At 42.3% G+C, this 18,928-nt stretch overlaps 1 protein-coding gene across 1 annotated transcript in view; it reads left to right on the top strand.

Annotated features, from left to right (window-relative positions):
* The window catches only part of LOC142657927 (E-selectin-like), a 141,041-nt gene that overhangs the window by 55,700 nt on the left and 66,413 nt on the right, over positions 1-18,928 (top strand). The window contains exons 6-9 of the mRNA XM_075833470.1: positions 8,567-8,752; positions 9,964-10,149; positions 11,988-12,173; positions 14,851-15,036. Coding sequence (XP_075689585.1) covers positions 8,567-8,752; positions 9,964-10,149; positions 11,988-12,173; positions 14,851-15,036 — 744 coding nt within the window. The remainder of the gene's footprint in view (positions 1-8,566; positions 8,753-9,963; positions 10,150-11,987; positions 12,174-14,850; positions 15,037-18,928) is intronic.

The following is an 18,928-nucleotide window of genomic DNA, read 5'->3' as shown; positions in this document are numbered from 1 at the left end:
GTAACCCCGCGTGACCTGCCAGTCTAGAGGACTGTCCTCAGCGGAGGATTCTTCCACGATCAACCAGGCGCACAAAAGTCCTCCCTGGAGGAATGTCCCAAATTTGCAGGGGATTGACCGAGACAATGCAAGGTGGGTCAATAATGTTCTGTGGACTCTCAATGGTGTCTTCTGTCTCAAAAGACCTGGACAAGGCATCGGCCCTCACATTCTTGTCGGCCGGGCGATAATGAAGCTCAAACTGAAACCTTGCAAAGAATAGTGGCCACCTGGCTTGACGAGGGTTCAGCCGTTGGGCCGTCTGGAGGTAGGTCAGATTCTTGTGGTCTGTAAAAAAATCAAGATTGGATGAGCTGCGCCCTCTAGTAAATGTCTCCACTCCTCCAGAGCCAATTTGATGGCCAGTAACTCCCGATCCCCAATCGAGTAGTTGCGTTCTGCGGAAGAGAAGAGCTTGGAAAAGTATCCACATACCCTTGACTTGCCCTTGGGACCTCTCTGGAACAGGAGTGCACCAGCACCGACAGAGGATGCGTCCACCTCCAACGAGAACTGCAGAGAGACATCTGGATGATGGAGAATAGAGGCTGACGTGAAGCCACTCTTCAGGCTATTGAATGCGGACTAGAAATGGGAGAAGTCAGTGAGGAGAAGTTCGAAATACGAAATAAACTGCCTGTAAAAATTAGCAAATCCCAAAAAGCGCTGTATGGCGCTCAAGACTTGAGGGCGTGGCCACTCCAGGACAGACTTTACCTTTTCAGGGTACATCTCGAGACCACGATTCGAGACTATGTAGCCCAGGAAGGGTAGAGCATCCTTGTCAAATACGCACTTCTCCAACTTGGCATACAGACGATTCTCCCTTAACCGTAGCAGAACCTGACGGACATGTCTCTGGTGCATCATAGGATCTGGGGAGAAAATCAAGATGTCATCAAGGTAGACTACAACGCAAAAATAGAGGAGGTCACGGAAAATGTCGTTCACAAACTCCTGGAAGACCGCGGGAGCATTACACAGGCCGAAGGGCATTACTAGATACTCATAGTGTCCATCACGGGTGTTAAATGCAGTCTTCCATTCATCACCCTCGCGAACCCGGACTAGGTTGTAAGCCCACGCAGGTCTAGTGTAGAAAAAAAATTTGCACCACGTATACGATCAAACAGTTCAGAGATTAGTGGCAACGGATATTTATTCTTCACCGTGATCTGGTTGAGACTACGGTACTCGATGCAAGGACGAAGTGAGCCATCTTTCTTTTTGACGAAGAAGAACCCGGCTCCTGCCGGGGAGGAAGACTTTCGTATGAAGCCCCTTTCTAAGTTCTCTTTCACATAGGAGGACATGGACAGAGTCTATGGCAAGGAGAGAGGATATATCCTACCACGGGGAAGGAATGCACAAGGAATCAGTTCAATAGGGCAGTCATACGCCCAATGTGGGGACAATGTCTCTGTCTCCCTCTTGCTAAAGACGTCCGAAAAGGCAGCATAATGACCCGGCAATCCTGCCAATGACCGAGGCAGTGAAGGCTGAGCCGAACGAATCCGCACCAGGCAACGACCTTGACACTCAGCGCCCCACTGGAATACCTCTCCAGAATTCCAGTCCGGAACTGGGGCATGCAGTCGGAGCCAAGGCAGGCCCAGCAACACAGGGTTAACAGCTTTGGGCAGGACATAGAATGACAGAAGTTTGGAGTGAATGGCTCCCACTTGGAGCCTCAGCGGCTTTGTCACAGCTATAACTGGGTCTGGCAGAGGTAGTCCATTCACTGAGGCAACTGTCAACGGGCTCTCCAGAGGGGTGGTGGGTAATTGCGGAAGGTACACCAGATCTCTGCGGATGAAATTAGCAGCGGATCCAGAGTCCAGATACGCAGAGACCTGATGTGTTTTCTCGCCGGACACTATGGTCACAGGTATAGACAATTTAGATGGAAGTCCATCTTTACCCAAGGTCGTCACTCCAAGCAACACTAGGTTTTGGGATTTTTGGGGGCACAGGCGCACAAGATGGCCATCGAGGCCGCAATAAAGACAGAGTCCAGATGTACGTCTGCGTTGTCTCTCTTGGGTAGATAATTTATACTGGTCCGTTATTACCGACTTCTTAGGAGGGTCGACATCTGAGGACAGCAGGGGTTGCTGCAAAGTAGTAACCAGACTAGGAAGGGCTCCCTCCCGTTGAACCTCTTGGAGGCGTTCACGGATCCGTATATCAATCCGGGCAGACAGAAGGATGAGGTCATCCAGGGTAGACGGAAGATCCTGGGCAGCAAGTTCGTCTTTAATTCTGGAAGATAGTCCATGCCAGAATGCAGCCACCAGGGCCTCATTGTTCCATAACATTTCTCCCGCCAGGGTGCGTAAGTGGTTGGCGTACTCACTCACGGAGGTGTCTCCTTGGCGCAGGTTAATCAAAGAGGCCGCTGCAAATGAGACCTGTCCAGGCTTCTCAAACACCATGTGAAAAGTCCGGAGGAAGGCAGGGAAGTCGCGGGTCTCTAGTCCTTGTCTCTCCCAGATAGGGTTCGTCCATGCAAGAGCCTTGCCGGTGAGGAGAGAAATGACGAAAGCGACCCTGGCAACATCAGACGAAAATGTCCTAGCATACAGGCTGAAATGTATCTGGCATTGATTAAGAAAACCACGACAGGTTCTTGCTACTCCATAATAGCGGTCAGGAAGTGGCAAAGAAACACGTGGGTCAATACTGCAAAGAGGTGTAGTCTGAGGATCCTCATTGCCAGGAGGTGTAGTAGGAGGAACGGCAGCCTGTGCCTCCTGCCGACATGCAAGAATGTTCAATGCCTGAAGGAGTTGGTCCTGTCAAGACCAGAGGTCCAGCATATACGCTCGCATCTCCTGTGACGTCGTCATAGTCTTGAATCGACCAGCGGGGTCCATGGCCTGAGCGTACTGTCAGAAGGGACAGCTGGCCAACAGGGAGCAGGTGAGGTTCTACAGTTCTATAGGCACCTGTGGCAGCTCAGACAGCAGCAGGGAAGGCTCGGCTGGGACTAGGCAGCAGGCGGACGTCAGGCGAGGTGAAGCAGGTCAGACGTGGATGCAGCACGGCACGACTTTGTCACAGCACAGTGCTAGACCAGGAAGGTATGGATTGCTAGGAACAGGAACAGGAAACAGGTATAGGTACAGGGACTGGAACAGGGATTGGAATAGGAAACACACTAGGAGGCCATCACATAGACAAACTAGGGAACACAACAATGCTCAGGCATAGAACTAGGGGGCTGGACCCCACTTATAGTCCAGGGTACTCACGGGTCAAAGTTCATCAACAAGGTCCAGTGTGCGTGCTGCCCCTTTAAGAGCGCGCACGAGCGTGCGCCGCACACTACGGGATCCGGCTGAGGTGAGTGGACGTCTCCTGAGGATGAGGCCGGGCCAGCGCTTGCCGATTAGTGGCTGCGGTTGTCAAGGGGAGGTTGGAGCTGACAGCCCGCAGCCACGGACATTACACTTTTTTCCTTCAATAATCAAAATTAATATCTAAAAATGAAGTTTGTGTTTGCTCAGACTTTGCTTTGTTTACATTTTGTTTGAAGAACTGAAACCATGAAACTGAATCGGTCTTGGAGGCAGTAAGTTATAGAGCAAGAGTAGTGGAGCACATTGATATATACTTTTGTGCAAAAGGATTCAGGATAATCTGTAATTTAATTATTCAAATCCCTGTTCGCTAACAGCTAAATAGTTCAGTGGGCGGTCTCAACCATTGACTGACAGTCTTCCTTGTAAAAGTGTGAATATAGAAATAGCTGCCAATTACTAAGTATGACCTCCCACAAGAATTTTAAGCGTTTAGGGATTTAGATCAATAAATTACAGGTTCGACTGAATCTTTTCTTAGAAAGCTACAGTGAAGGAAATAAGTATTTGATCCCTTGCTGATTTTGTAAGTTTGCCCACTGTCAAAGACATGAACAGTCTAGAATTTTTAGGCTAGGTTAATTTTACCAGTGAGAGATAGATTATATATAAAAAAAACAGAAGTTCACATAGTCAAAATTATATATATTTATTTGCATTGTGCACAGAGAAATAAGTATTTGATCCCCTACCAACCATTAAGTGTTCAGCCTCCTCCAGACCAGTTACACGCTCCAAATCAACTTGGTGCCTGCATTAAAGACAGCTGTCTTACATGGTCACCTGTATAAAAGACTCCTGTCCACACTCAATTAATCAGTCTGACTCTAACCTCTACAACATGGGCAATACCAAAGAGCTTTCTAAGGATGTCAGGGACAAGATCATAGACCTGCACAAGGCTGGAATGGGCTACAAAACTATAAGTAAGACGCTGGGTGAGAAGGAGACAACTGTTGGTGCAATAGTAAGAAAATGGAAGACATATAAAATGACTGTCAATCGACATCGATCTGGGGCTCCATGCAAAATCTCACCTCGTGGGGTATCCTTGATCCTGAGGAAGGTGAGAGCTCAGCCGAAAACTACACGGAGGGAACTTGTTAATGATCTCAAGGCAGCTGGGACCACAGTCACCAAGAAAACCATTGGTAACACATTACGTCGTAATGGATTAAAATCCTGCAGTGCCCGCAAGGTCCCCCTGCTCAAGAAGGCACATGTACAGGCCCGTCTGAAGTTTGCAAATGAACATCTGGATGATTCTGAGAGTGATTGGGAGAAGGTGCTGTGGTCAGATGAGACTAAAATTGAGCTCTTTGGCATTAACTTAACTCGCCGTGTTTGGAGGAAGAGAAATGCTGCCTATGACTCAAAGAACACCGTCCCCACTGTCAAGCATGGAGGTGGAAACATTATGTTTTGGGGGTGTTTCTCTGCTAAGGGTACAGGACTACTTCACCGCATCAATGGGAGAATGGATGGAGCCATGTACCGTCAAATCCTGAGTGACAACCTCCTTCCCTCCACCAGGACATTAAAAATGGCTCGTGGCTGGGTCTTCTAGCACGACAATGACCCGAAACATACAGCCAAGGCAACAAAGGAGTGGCTCAAAAAGAAGCACATTAAGGTCATGGAGTGGCCTAGCCAGTCTCCAGACCTTAATCCAGACATGGGCAAACTACGGCCCGCGGGCCACATACGGCCCGTTAGGCTTTTTAATCCGGCCCGCCGAACTTGTCCAAGATATATCCGTCCTCTGCAGCTGCTAGTTCGCGCAGGAGGACGGATATATCCGTCCTGTGATCGCGCGGGTACTGACAGTTTACCCACGCGATCAGCGGCAGGAGCACGGCTGTTATACACAGCCTGGCTCCTGCTGCAACTGCCGGAATCGAAGCACGCGCCGATTCCGGCAGTTTAACCCATTAAATGCCGCTGTCAACAGTGACAGCGGCATTTAATGTGTTTGACAGAGGGGGGAACTCCCTCTGTCTCCCGATCGGCGCCCCCGCAAACAAATCGCGGGTCGCCGTCGGGTTTCCATGACAGCCGGGGGTCTAACAAAGACCCCCAGGTCTGTCTTCAGCATCTGCCTGTTAGGCGATGCCAGAGGCATGACCTAACAGGTTGCCTGTCAGTTTTACACTGACAGGCAATAATGCTTTGGTATACGAAGTATACCAAAGCATTATATATGCGATCGGCATATCGCATAGTGAAGTCCCCTGGTGGGACTAAAAAAAAAAAAGTAAAACCGTTAAATAAAGTTTGTGAAAAAAAAAATAAAAAAAATTACAGTCAAAGTCAAATAAAACTACTTTTTTGCCCCAAAAAGTGGTTTTATTTAATAAAACGGTCAAAACAAATCACACATACACATATATGGTATCCCCGCGATCGTAACAACTTGACCAATAAAATGAACACATTAATTAAACCGCCGGATGAACGGCGTCCAAAGAAAACGCAAAAAACAACGGCAAAATTCTCTCTTTTCTCCCATTCCCCCCATAAAAAATAAAATAAAAGTTCATCTATAAGTCCTATGTACCCCAAAATAGTACTAATGAAAACTACACATTGTCCCGCAAAAATCAATCCCACGTACGGCCACATCGACGGAAAAATAAAAAAATTACGCCTCTTGGAACGCGGCGATGCAAAAACAAGTAATTTTTTTCTAAAAGGGTTTTTATTGTGCAAACGTAGAAAAAACATATAAAACCTTTACACATTTGGTATCCCTGTAATCGTGCCGACCCATAGAATAAAGTTAACATGTTATTTACGCTGCATAGTAAACGGCGTAAATTTATAACGTGAAAATTAATGCTGGAATAGCTGCTTATTTTCAATTCTCTCCTAAAATAAAGTTAATAAAAGTTAATCAATATATTATAAGCATCTAAAAATGGTACAATTACAAAATACAACTCGTCCCGGAAAAAACAAGCCCTTATACGGCTATGTCGACGGAATAAAAAAAGAGTTACGACTCTTGGAATGCGACCGTGGAAAAACAAAAAATAATCCTTGGTCATTAACGTGCAAAATGGCCCGGTCATTAAGGGGTTAATGTGGCACGTATTTCTCTTTATTTCACTTTAATTTTCACTTCGTTTCACGTCACCATTAAGCCCTTCGGTTTTCAAAGAGTACAATATCAGCCGTCACTTTGCCACGAAGCATGCAAACTATGCTAGCAAGCAGTCAACACAAGAACGGGCGGCTCAGAGGTTGGCAGCTAATTTACAGAGTCAACAGAACTTTTTTCTTGATAAATCACAGTGCGTATGTTATTTTAATCTATTTACATTTCCTCCTCCCAGTATCTGCGAAATAGTATGTAAATGCCATATCTTGCATATTCCTTGAGACAAATTTATTAACTGATAAGGGCTATTTTTCACATTTGAAAGACAGTTAATAAATTGGGTTGTAGTGTTCTTACTGTGCTATGAGGTTTGCACACACTCCATTTAATGCTTTAGTATATCCGGCCCAAACACTCCCTCCAAATGCTCCTGGCCCGGCCCCTCTGTCAAATTTTAGAACCCATTGTGGCCCGCGAGTCAAAAAGTTTGCCCACCCCTGCCTTAATCCCATCGAAAACTTATGGAGGGAGCTGAAGATCCGAGTTGCCAAGCGACAGCCTCGAAATCTTAATGATTTACAGATGATCTGCAAAGAGGAGTGGGCCAAAATTCCATCTAACATGTGTGCAAACCTCATCATCAACTACAAAAAACGTCTGACTGCTGAGCTTGCCAACAAGGGTTTTGCCACCAAGTATTAAGTCTTGTTTGCCAAAGGGATCAAATACTTAATTCTCTGTGCACAATGCAAATAAATATATATAATTTTGACAATGTGATTTTCTTTTCTTTTTTTTTTAATATATATAATCTATCTCTCACTGGTAAAATTAACCTAGCCTAAAAATTCTAGACTGTTCATGTCTTTGACAGTGGGCAAACGTACAAAATCAGCAAGGGATCAAATACTTATTTCCTTCACTGTATATTTCAATCGGCTAAGTTTCTCTCAGACTGCATGTTTAACATGACAGGTTTCCTTTAAATCTGACAAATATGCAAAAATCAAAATAGGAAAATGCAGATACTTCTTCATGGTAATGTACACGATTAATGATAGTAGATGATAGCAACAGCTATCTTAAGTAATTTTATCATCAGAAAGATTTTTGCTCAGATTGTGTTTGAAGGATTTACTATTAATTACCTCAAAAATTATGTAAATTCTATACACGGAATTGATTCCTTTTATTGGTTTTAAGCCTATTTTGACCTCATTGTCTTTTTATATGGCCTGGCCATTGTGAAGAATCTAGCAAAATTATAGCCATTGGTCAAACAGGTTAATGAATTACTTCTTATGCAGCCATTACAAGTGATGTGCTCGGTTCTCCTCAACACGATAATTTAGGAGCTGTCATCCATAGGCTGAAAACAGCTTTAGCTCCACTTGTGAATTCACTAGCTCAGAAAGATGGAAAATAAGGGGCTCCAATCAAACAGCATGTGGCACTACAGCCCAATGGAAGGTAGGCATTCCTGAATGTGGTGGTACATTCTCAAAAGTCCATATCTGTATTCATGTGCATATGTAGAAAACCAGAAATACTTGGTTCACATAGTATGTTGATATTTACTTTAAGAAATTAAATTCTCTTGAAGCGGTTCTGTGCTTCTAAATTAAGGCTCAATAGGCTGTGATAAAGTCTTCACATTGAAGACATTTATAGCACATCGGATATGCCATAAATGTCAGTGGAGGCCCTATTGTGTTCTATTCTATTGTTTCCGTGATTCTCATTAACTATAAAGAATAAGTGACCATGGGTGTGTGGCCACTTTTCAGTGGATAACCTTTCCATGGGATTGGTGAGGGTCTCACCAGTCGGATCTCTACCAATCAGTAAGCTTTGGGGTAACCATGGTAGCATCAAAAGACTTACTTTTCTAGACAAAGATATCCTGTCATGTGACCTCCACTATCATGAATGTGGATGTCCATGCAAAGTTTGAGTATTCACGCTTACTTGATAACCACAAAGGATATTTTACATTAATGTAGCAGTTAGTAGATTGTAACTTATCTACATCATATCAGAGCATAATTATTTCTATTCTATCTAGCTGTTACATGTGAGGTGCTCAGGTCTCCACAGCAAGGATCATTTACATGTAATCATCTATGGGCTGAGAACAGCTTTGGATCCACTTGTGAATTCACTTGCTCAGAAGGATGGAAGTTAAAGGGCTCCAATGTAACAACTTGTGGATCTAGAGGCCTATGGACAGAAGAAATACCCGAATGTGAAGGTAGGATTGCAAAGCAGTAGGAACAAATCTAATGAAACACTTAGCTACGTTCAGACAAGATTTGTTCAGAAGACAAGTTAACAAATATAAAAATTCAAATTAAATAGTTCTGCTCCAAAAGCAGAATACGGACAATCACTGTTAATTTATCATTTTATAAGATATAAGTCCAAAATAATCATGTTGCCTTTACACAATGTGGCTGAGCCGGGGCCATTGCCGCGCGGTCAAGAATAATGCTTCACCTGTACTTGCTGCAATTTGCAAAAAAACACATTCACAGCCACGCAGCAATTTCCGGGTTAAGCAACGGCATGTATGGGCACCCTAACAGCAACAGTTAGGAGTTAGGAGTTTTCGTATTGAAGAAATTTATGGCACATTGGATATTCCACAAATGTCTCATCAGCGGAGGACCTATTGTGTCCTATTCTATTGTTTCCGCGGTTCTCATTAACTATAAAGAATAAGTGACCATGCGTGTGTGGCTACTTCTCAATGAATCACCTGTTCTTGGGATTGGTGATGGTCCCACCAGTCGGATTTCTACCAATCAGGAAGCTCTAGGGTAACCACGGTTACATCAACAGACTTACTTTTCTATACAAATGCATCCTGTCATGTGACATCCACTATCATGACTGTGGATGTCCACGTAAAGTTTGCCTATTAGCTTACTTGATAAGCACAAGGTAAGCATAATATATTGATATTTACTGTAAGACATTAAATTCTCTTGAAGCAGTTCTGTGCTCATAAATTAAAGCTCAATAGGTTTTAATGGAATTTTCACATTGAAGACATTTATAACACATCGGATATATGCCATAATTGTCTGATCAGCGGAAGCCCTATTGTGTCCTATTCTATTGTTTCCATGATTCTCATTAACTATAAAGAATAAGTGACCATGTGTGAGTGGCCATTTTTCAGTGGATCACCTGTCCATGAGATTGATGAGTGTCTCACCAGTCGGATCTCTACCAATCAGTAAGCTTTGGGGTAAACATGGTAGCATCAACAGACTTACTTTTCTGTACATAGTCATCCTGTTATGTGACATCCACTATCATGAATGGGAATGTCCATGTAAAGTTTGAGTATTCACGCTTACTTGATAACCACAAATGATATTTTACATTATTGTAGCAGTTAGAAGATTGTAACTTATCTACATCATATCAGAGCATAATTATTTCTATCCTATCTAGCTGTTACATGTGAGGCGCTCGGGTCTCCACAGCAAGGATCATTTACATGTAATCATCTATGGGCTGAGAACAGCTTTGGATCCACTTGTGAATTTACTTGCTCGGAAGGATGGAAGATAAAGGGCTCCAATGTAACAACTTGTGGATCTACAGGCCAATGGACAGAAGACATTCCCGAATGTGAAGGTAGGATTGCAAAGCAGTAGGAACAAATCTAATGAAACACATAGCTACGTTCAGACCAGATTTTGTTAGAAGACACGTTAATAAATAAAAAGATTCAAATGAAATAGTTCTGCTCCAATAGCAGAATACTGACAATCACTGTTCATGTACCATTTTATAAGATATAAGTATAAAATGATTAGGTTGCCCGTACACAATGAGGCTGAACTGGGGCAATTGCAGTGCAACCAAGTACCATGCTTCACCTGTACTTGCCGCAATTTGCAGTAAAGCCACATTCTCAGGAAAGCAGCAATTTTGGTGCTTAGCCGCACCATGTTCGGACACCCTAAGAGCAATATGTGCAGAGATCATTTTTAATTCTCAATAATATCCAATTCTTGGGGATCCAATTCCATTTTCTTGCTTCATGGACAGGGTTTCTTTACTTGTAAACCTTGTGGACAAAGATCCCTGGATAACACAGTCAGTATGAGATCCAGCTAAATAAATTTGTGTAATTTGTATTTCTTGTGAGGTAGCTTTTCTTTACTAATAGCTTAAATCTTCTATATAATAATGGGCACAGATAGAACGTATAACAGACCAGCTTAAGTGAAGGGTTACCTTTCATTATCTCCTGACGTCATTAAGAAATCTCAAAACATGTTATTGATTGGGGACCATGCATTAGGACCCAAATTATTTTCTAGAGCAAAGCTGGCACTTATTTAAGCCCAGTTGCATGTGCAGAAATATTTGGACTCATGTATCAACACTATCTAATAGAAAAACTGGCCTTGTTGCCTATAGCAACTAATCAGAGCTCAGCTTTTAATGGGAAAATTCAATGACTGTAATTTAGAAATTGTCTATTCATAAAAAGAAAACACATAGTGCATGGAGGAACGCCAAAGCCTCTTTGTACTAGGACCCCCACTAGCGACATCTTGGCTGTTACACATATGGAGGCACTGCAATATGAGACAGGGATGAACTGAGAACCGTCTGGGTCCCCTACGACACAATAGACTTACTTTTTGATAAAACATTTTTTTCCTTTTGGAAATACAGCTTCTATGTATCCTGGATACAAAGAAGCTGTATCTTGTGCTGAAACCAGAAACCGTCAGGTCTGCAGGACTGATGGCTTCGTTGACAGCGGGTCCTGTGTGTCTCTGACACACAGGATCCAGCTGTTATTGATCACATCTAAGTCCATAACGTAAATGTAATCGATAACAAGTGGATCCTGCATGTCAGGGACACGCAGGATCCACTGTCACCGAAGCCATCATTCCTGCTGACCTGACGGATTCTGGTTTTAGCGCAAAATACAGCTTCTATTTATCTAGGATAATTAGCGGAGCAATCTGTCCCCCCCCCAAAAAAAAAACGTTGATTGTATCAAATAATATAATGTATTGTAGGGGATGGTAAATTTTCTGACCACAAATATTTTACAAACAAACTAGGGTGTACAGTACCTTCCTTGAAAAACATTTTCAAGGAACTGAAGAATAACCATAATAATAATAGCAAGTTGTGATGGAAAGTACAATACCTTGAAAATTATATAAAAAACAGGATTATCCCATAAGAACTAAGAGTGTAAAAAGTACCAGTGTTTCGGTCTGGTACCTATGACACCCAGAGAAAGGACAAATCAGAAGGTACAATTCACCTATAGCAGCCCTCTTTCCTACAATTGCATCATTCCTATACATGGAATTGATTAATTTATTTTGTTTTAAGCTTATTTTGACCTCACTGTCTTTTTATATATTCTGACCCCTTTCAAGAATCTAGCAAAATCATAGACATTGGTTCAACATATTAATGACTTATTTCTTATGCAGCAATAACATGTGAGGTGCTCGGTACTCCTCAGAATGGATCATGTAATTGCAATCATCCATGGACTGAGAACAGCTTTGGCTCCACTTGTGAATTCTCTTGCTCAGAAGGCTGGAAATTAAAAGGCTCCAATAAAACAACATGTGACTCTACAGGCCAATGGACAGAAGGCATTCCCGAATGTGACGGTACATTTACAAAAGGGGGAATTTGTTAACTTTTATACGTCGGTTTTTTTACTTAGAAAAGTCAGAAATGGCACAAAGGGAGCTTAGAAGAAGATGGTGGTACTGGCATAAATTATAGTGCAAAACTAGAGTAAATTTAAATATCTGACGCACGGACAGCCAGAGATGCACCTAATTTATTAAGAAATTTGCACTAATTAGTAAATTAGGCACATCCACTCCAGCAATCTTTATATTAAGACAGGCGTATGAAACGCCAGTCTCAATGAATCTTCCTTTTTATATGTATTCCTGTGCATATGTAAAAGTCAGAAATGATTCTATGATGATATTAACTGTAAGAAATACAAATTATATTGAAGCAGTTCTGTGCTTCTAAATTAAAGCTCAACAGGTTTTTTCTTGGGTTTTCGCATTGAAGACATTTATGTCACTTTAGATATGCTATAAATGTGTGATCAGCGGAGGCCTCATTGTGTCCCATTATATTGATTCTGCGATTCTCCTCAAAGGCTATAGACACTTTCGCACTGAAGTTTTTATTTTCATTGTTCATTTGTTTTCTACATGCAAAATTAGGCAACTTTCTAAACAGACTTATTAAAAATGTCTTACCATTTGTCCGCTGTAGTCTGCGTAATTCCTGTAGACAGCTTCTCTCCTGCACATTCTAACTCAAGTCTGTCAGTCAACTGCTCGTGACTGCGGACTCAACTGCTCTCCCTCTCCCTTCTCTGTGTTTGAAATAGCTGCAGGGAGGCCGAGAAGGTTGTATATGGCAGATCAGAGTATTGAGAGGGGGGAAAGCATCTGAGATCATGTTCACACTACATATTTTGAGGCATATTTTGGAGAGTAAAACGCTCATATTATGCTCCGAAATACACTTGAATCGCTCATATTACACTCTGAAATACACTTTGCAGGCTTAAAAGGTAGCCTGCAAACAGCTTCCTATTAATTTCACTGGGAAATAAGCTGTATAGTTCATACAAGGCATATTTTACGTTGCTAAATTAAAAAAACTCCTTGTAAAAATATGCTTCGTGAAAAAGAAGGGATATGTCACTTCTTGAAGCATTTTACAAGTTACATTTTTCAATCTCCTATTGACATTTTAAAAAAACGCTTCGAAAATACACCTTAAAAATACCCTTCAAAATCAACTACAAAAATGCAAGGCTTTTAGGGGCTGTTTTGCGTGCATTTTTCATCCTGAACATATGTCGTGTGAACATAGCCTAACTGGCAGCCTGTGTGATCTGTCCCACATCCCTCCCCTGTGCTTTCGTCCTTATCTACACTCTGATACTGACAGCCCGAACACGTTGAAGCTTCCCCCCTCTCCTCACTCTGATCTTCCGTGTACTACCACCTACCCCTCCCTGCTGCTATCTTTAAGGCCTTATTCACACGAGCAGTTCAGATTTGTGTCTGCAAAAAATGTGCATTTTTCATCCATATGAAAGTTCATGTTTGTTTCCTTGTGGTTTTGTTCGTGTCATTCATTTTTCATGTCCATTTTTCTCCACTCCTTCCTGATTTCACTTTTTTTCAATGCATTTCTGTAGCAACTGATTCATGAAAAATGGACTGCACATGAATGTCATCGATGTGCTGTCCATTTTTTTCACACCTATAGACTTCAAAGAGCAAGTCAGGTCCTTAAAAACAGACCAGCATAGGGCATGCTGTGAGTTTCTCGCAACAGACACGAGCTTCATTGAAAAAAACTATTTTGAATAGCCTGATTTAATTGTATAGGTTTGTGTGCTGTCCGTTGTTAAAACAGTCATTACACGGACGAGAAATTCGTTCATATGATGCCTTACCCTGAGAGAAACCAAGATTAGAGAGGTTGAGTCAGCTGTCAGGAGCAGCGTCGTGACATATTTCAGTTACAATTTGCAGAAGACCATCTGTCTACAGGAATTAGGCTGTGTTCACATCAACGTTGTCTTTCCCTTGAGGGGTTCCATCTGAGGTTTCGGTCGGGGGAACCCCTCAAGGAAAAGGCAAACGGAAACCTTAGCTTCCGTTTGCATCACCATTCTGAATGGTGACGGAAACTTTGCTAATGGTTTCCGTTTGTCACCGTAACAGGGTTCCGTTGTTTTGACGGAATCAATAGCGCAGTCGACTGGGCTATTGATTCCGTCAAAACAACGAAAAGAAAGATTTCAAAGTTGTACATAGCCTTTAATTTTGCATTGTGGAAGCAAACTAATAATAAAAATAATGTCAGTGCGAATGTGTACATAGCCTTTCACTATAAAGGAAAGTGACCACTTCTCAGTACGTTGTCTGTTCTTGGGATTATTGAGGGACTCACTTGTCGAATCTCTACCAAACATGAGTTCATGGCATAGCCAAACAATACTCTTTAAGTTTAAAATAGTGACACTTTCTATTATTATCTATTATCTCCAAAATTCTGCAGTAATATAAAATTGTGTTCGCTCCGGGGTAGCCACAGTAGCATCAACAGACTAACTGTTCTATACATAGACATCCTGTCATTTGTCCTATTATGAATGTGTATGGCCATATAAAGTTTGCCTGTTAACGCTTACCTGATAACCACATAGCAAGCATAATATTTTACATTATTGTAGCAGTTAGTAGATTGTAACTTATCTACATCATTTCAGAGCATAATTATTTCTATTCTATCTAGCTGTTACATGTGAGGCGCTCGGGTCTCCACAGCAAGGATCATTTACATGTAATCATCTATGGGCTGAGAACAGCTTTGGATCCACTTGTGAATTCACTTGCTCAGAAGGATGGAAGTTAAAGGGCTCCAATGTAACAACTTGTGGATCCACAGGCCAATGGACAGAAGACATTCCCGAATGTGAAGGTATGGTTTATACCATATTAAGAGTCTATTTGAGTGCATTTACATATGGTAAAAAAAATGATGTATGCACCCGCATGTTTTTCACCTGTAAAAACCACATGGCCGTAAAGAATGGCAGTTCGTGGTAAGACTGTGTGCTGTTTTGCCGCAAATTTTAATGGCAGTTTTACGTTTCATGTAAATGCACCCTTACACCTTAGTATATAGGCAAAGCAGTAGGAACAAATTTAATGAAACACATGGCAGCGTTCATACCATATTTTGTTAGGAGACAAGTTTATAAATAAAAGGATTCAACTAAAATATTTCTGCTCCAAAAACAGAATACTGACGATCACTGTACATTTACCATTTTATAAGATATAATAAAAAATAATTATGGTGCTGCGCGGCCAAAATCATTTGCTTATCTTGTATTTGTGACAATTTGCCGTAAACTGCATTCTCGACCGTGTGGCAATTACCGCAGCACGGCTGCATTGTGTATGGGCACCATAACAGCAACATGGGATAAGATAATTGGTAATGTATTGCACATTTAATAACAAATATGTCGACTCTCCGCAATGATATCCACTTCTTGAGGACGCAAAAGGAAAACTTTCATTTGCTTGCTACATGGACAGGGGTTCTGTACTTGTTTACCTTGTTGACAAATGTCCCTGGATAATACAGTGAGTGTGACATCCAGCTAAGGACATGTTCACATCACGTTCTGGCCCTACCTGTAGCGTGCACATTGGGAAAGCTGTTGGGATTAGCCTTTCGGCCTCCGTTGGGCTTGTATGCGTAAGAATACCTTTTTTTTCTTTTAAAGGATGGAATGGAAGTATATTACGCTATTCTCGCATTACAAAGCTCCGTACGTCACTGTCTATATATGGACAGTGACGTAAGGGGCTCCCTGTAGGAGTGGAATCCCGGCCAGAGCGTTGCTGAAATTCAGGCAGAGGATTCTCACATTACAAAGCCCCTAACGTCACTGTCTATATATGGACAGTGACATCAAGGTCTTTGCAAAGACAGTAGTCCCCAGCCAGAGTGCTTGCAATGCTCTGGTCGGGGACTCCATAGTTGAAAGCCCCTGACATCACTGTCTATATAAAGACAGAGACGTCATGGGCTTCCCCGGCTCAGTGCTTAAAGAGGCTCTGTCACCAGATTTTGCAACCCCTATGTGCTATTGCAGCAGATCGGCGCTGCAATGTAGATAAGAGTAACGTTTTTATTTTTTTAAAACAAGCATTTTTGGCCAAGTTATGACCATTTTTGTATTTATGCAAATGAGGCTTGCTAAAGTCCAACTGGGCGTGTTTAAAGTAAAAGTCCAACTGGGCGTGTATTATGTGTGTTACATCTGGGCGTGTTTACTACTTTTACTAGCTGGGCATTCTGACGAGAAGTATCATCCACTTCTCTTCAGAACGCCCAGCTTCTGGCAGTGCAGACACACAGCGTGTTCTCGAGAGATCACGCTGTGTCGTCACTCACTTCCTGCCCCAGGTCCTGCATCGTGTCGGACGAGCGAGGACACATCGGCACCAGAGGCTACAGTTGATTCTGCAGCAGCATCGGCGTTTGCAGATAAGTCGATGTAGCTACTTACCTGCAAACGCTGATGCTGCTGCAGAATCAACTGTAGCCTCTGGTGCCGATGTGGCCGACACGATGCAGGACCTGGGGCAGGAAGTGAGTGACGTCACAGCGTGATCTCTCGAGAACACGCTGTGTGTCTGCACTGCCAGAAGCTGGGTGTTAACGAACAGAAGTGGATGATGCTGATTCGTCAGCATCATACACTCCCATTCCTAACGCCCAGCTAGTAAAAGAAGTAAAAACGCCCCGATGTACACACATAATACACGCCCAGTTGTACTTTTACTGTAAACACGCCCAGTTGTACTTTTGCAAGCCTCATTTGCATAAATACAAAAATGGTCATAACTTGGCCAAAAATGCTCGTTTTTTTAAAATAAAAACGTTACTGTAATCTACATTGCAGCGCCTATCTGCTGCAATAGCAGATAGGGGTTGCAAAATCTGGTGACAGAGCCTCTTTAAAGAGGCTCTGTCACCAGATTATCAAATCCCTATCTCCTATTGCATGTGATCGGCGCTGCAATGTAGATAACAGTAACGTTTTTGTTTTTTTTTAAACGATAATTTTTGGCTAAGTTATGAGCAATTTTATATTTATGCAAATGAGCCTTTCTAATGGACAACTGGGTGTGTTTTCTCTTATTTCCAACTGGGCGTGTATTGTGTTTTTAGCAACTGGGCGTGTTTACTTCTTTCACTGCACAATCACACTGGGCTGTGGATCATGCTGGGCTGGAACAATGAGAAGTGTATGACACTGATTAGTCACTGATTGGTCAGCCTCATACACTCCTCTGTACAACACCCAGTTGGTAAAAATTAAAAACACGCCCAGTTGTCCATTGAGAAACTCATTAGCATAAATCTAAACTAGCTCATAACTTGCTCAAAAATGATCGTTTTTCAAAATAAAAACCACTGCTGTTATCTACATTACAGCGCCAATCAGATTATGTAGGAGATAGGGCACTTATAATCTGGTGACAGAGTCTCTTTAAAGTAGCACTGTGCCCAGGTATTTCAGACAATGTATACCACTGTATGCCTATACAGTGGGATACAATGGTGCCTTCCGTCGGAGGTATACATCGGGACTCCTCATAACGTATACCTCCAACGGAAGTTAAAAACATTATGTGGACAGGTCCTAAAAAAAATCCTCAACAAAATACAGTAAAATGCATGTAAATTTGAGTTTTCAAAACCCCATTCACAGGCACTGTTACATAACAGCACGGATTTGAGGGCATGCTGTGGATTTTAAAATCTGTATTATGCTTTAGTCAGCTGAATATTTGTTCATGGATATTTTGCCATTGATTTCACCTATGCTGCTATGGGAGGTGGAATCAGTGGCTAATCTGCTGTAAAACCTGCATGTGGTTTAGTGTGGATTTTAACACTGTTTACCAAAATTATGCAGGTTTTAACACAGAACACAGAAACATGCTAGATCTTTCCCTAAATTCCCAAAAATAATTTATTTGTGGAATTAGTATTTCTTGTGAGGTAACTTTTCTACTAATATCTTAATCTTCTATATCATACATTCTTATCTACTATATAGATGTTTTTTTTTTTACTAAGCTCATTGGGGCAGATTAATTAAGACTCTAATTTTATATGTCAGTCAGTCTGAAACCCGCAGGAGTAAGGTGCAACTAATTTATTAAGAGGTGCATGTCCGTTTGCTGTCCGTGCGCCAGTAAGTGATATCTACGCCAACTATGTGCTTGCATAGATTTCCACAAATTTCTGGCATAAATTATAGTAAATGTGTCGGGCGCAACTGACTACATCCCCTCCCACTATCCACAAGTGGCAAGAGTGGCAGGAATTAAAAAGTCGCAAATTATTGCCTTGCACCATATTTTGCGACTTTTGTGGCGTGAACCTTGCCACATGCCAGAGATTGCTCCAATATAAAGCACCCATGTTTACAGGTCAACTGAGTTAATTACACCAACCATTTTTCGCAGGTAAATCATGACTAGTTCGCCAATGCATTTGGGTCCTGATGTGGACATGGATTGAGCGTACACTATATGGATAAATGTATTGGGACACACCACTTAACCGCTTCCCGACCGCCGACGGTAAATTAACGTTGGCGCTTGCTGGGCTTTGTGCAGCGCCGACGTTAATTTATGTTCCTCCTTATGTCGACGATCGGGTCCCCCGGAGTGTGTCCAGCACCCGGAACGGGCTGTTGTTATCAGCTTCTGTTCCGGGCGCTCTCATCAGGGCCTTATTGATTCAGGTCCCGATCATGTGATTGCACGGAAAGTTTGTT

Source organism: Rhinoderma darwinii, chromosome 7, assembly GCF_050947455.1.
Source record: "Rhinoderma darwinii isolate aRhiDar2 chromosome 7, aRhiDar2.hap1, whole genome shotgun sequence".
Lineage (NCBI taxonomy): Eukaryota > Metazoa > Chordata > Amphibia > Anura > Rhinodermatidae > Rhinoderma > Rhinoderma darwinii.
This window is presented reverse-complemented; position numbering and strand designations above follow the sequence as displayed.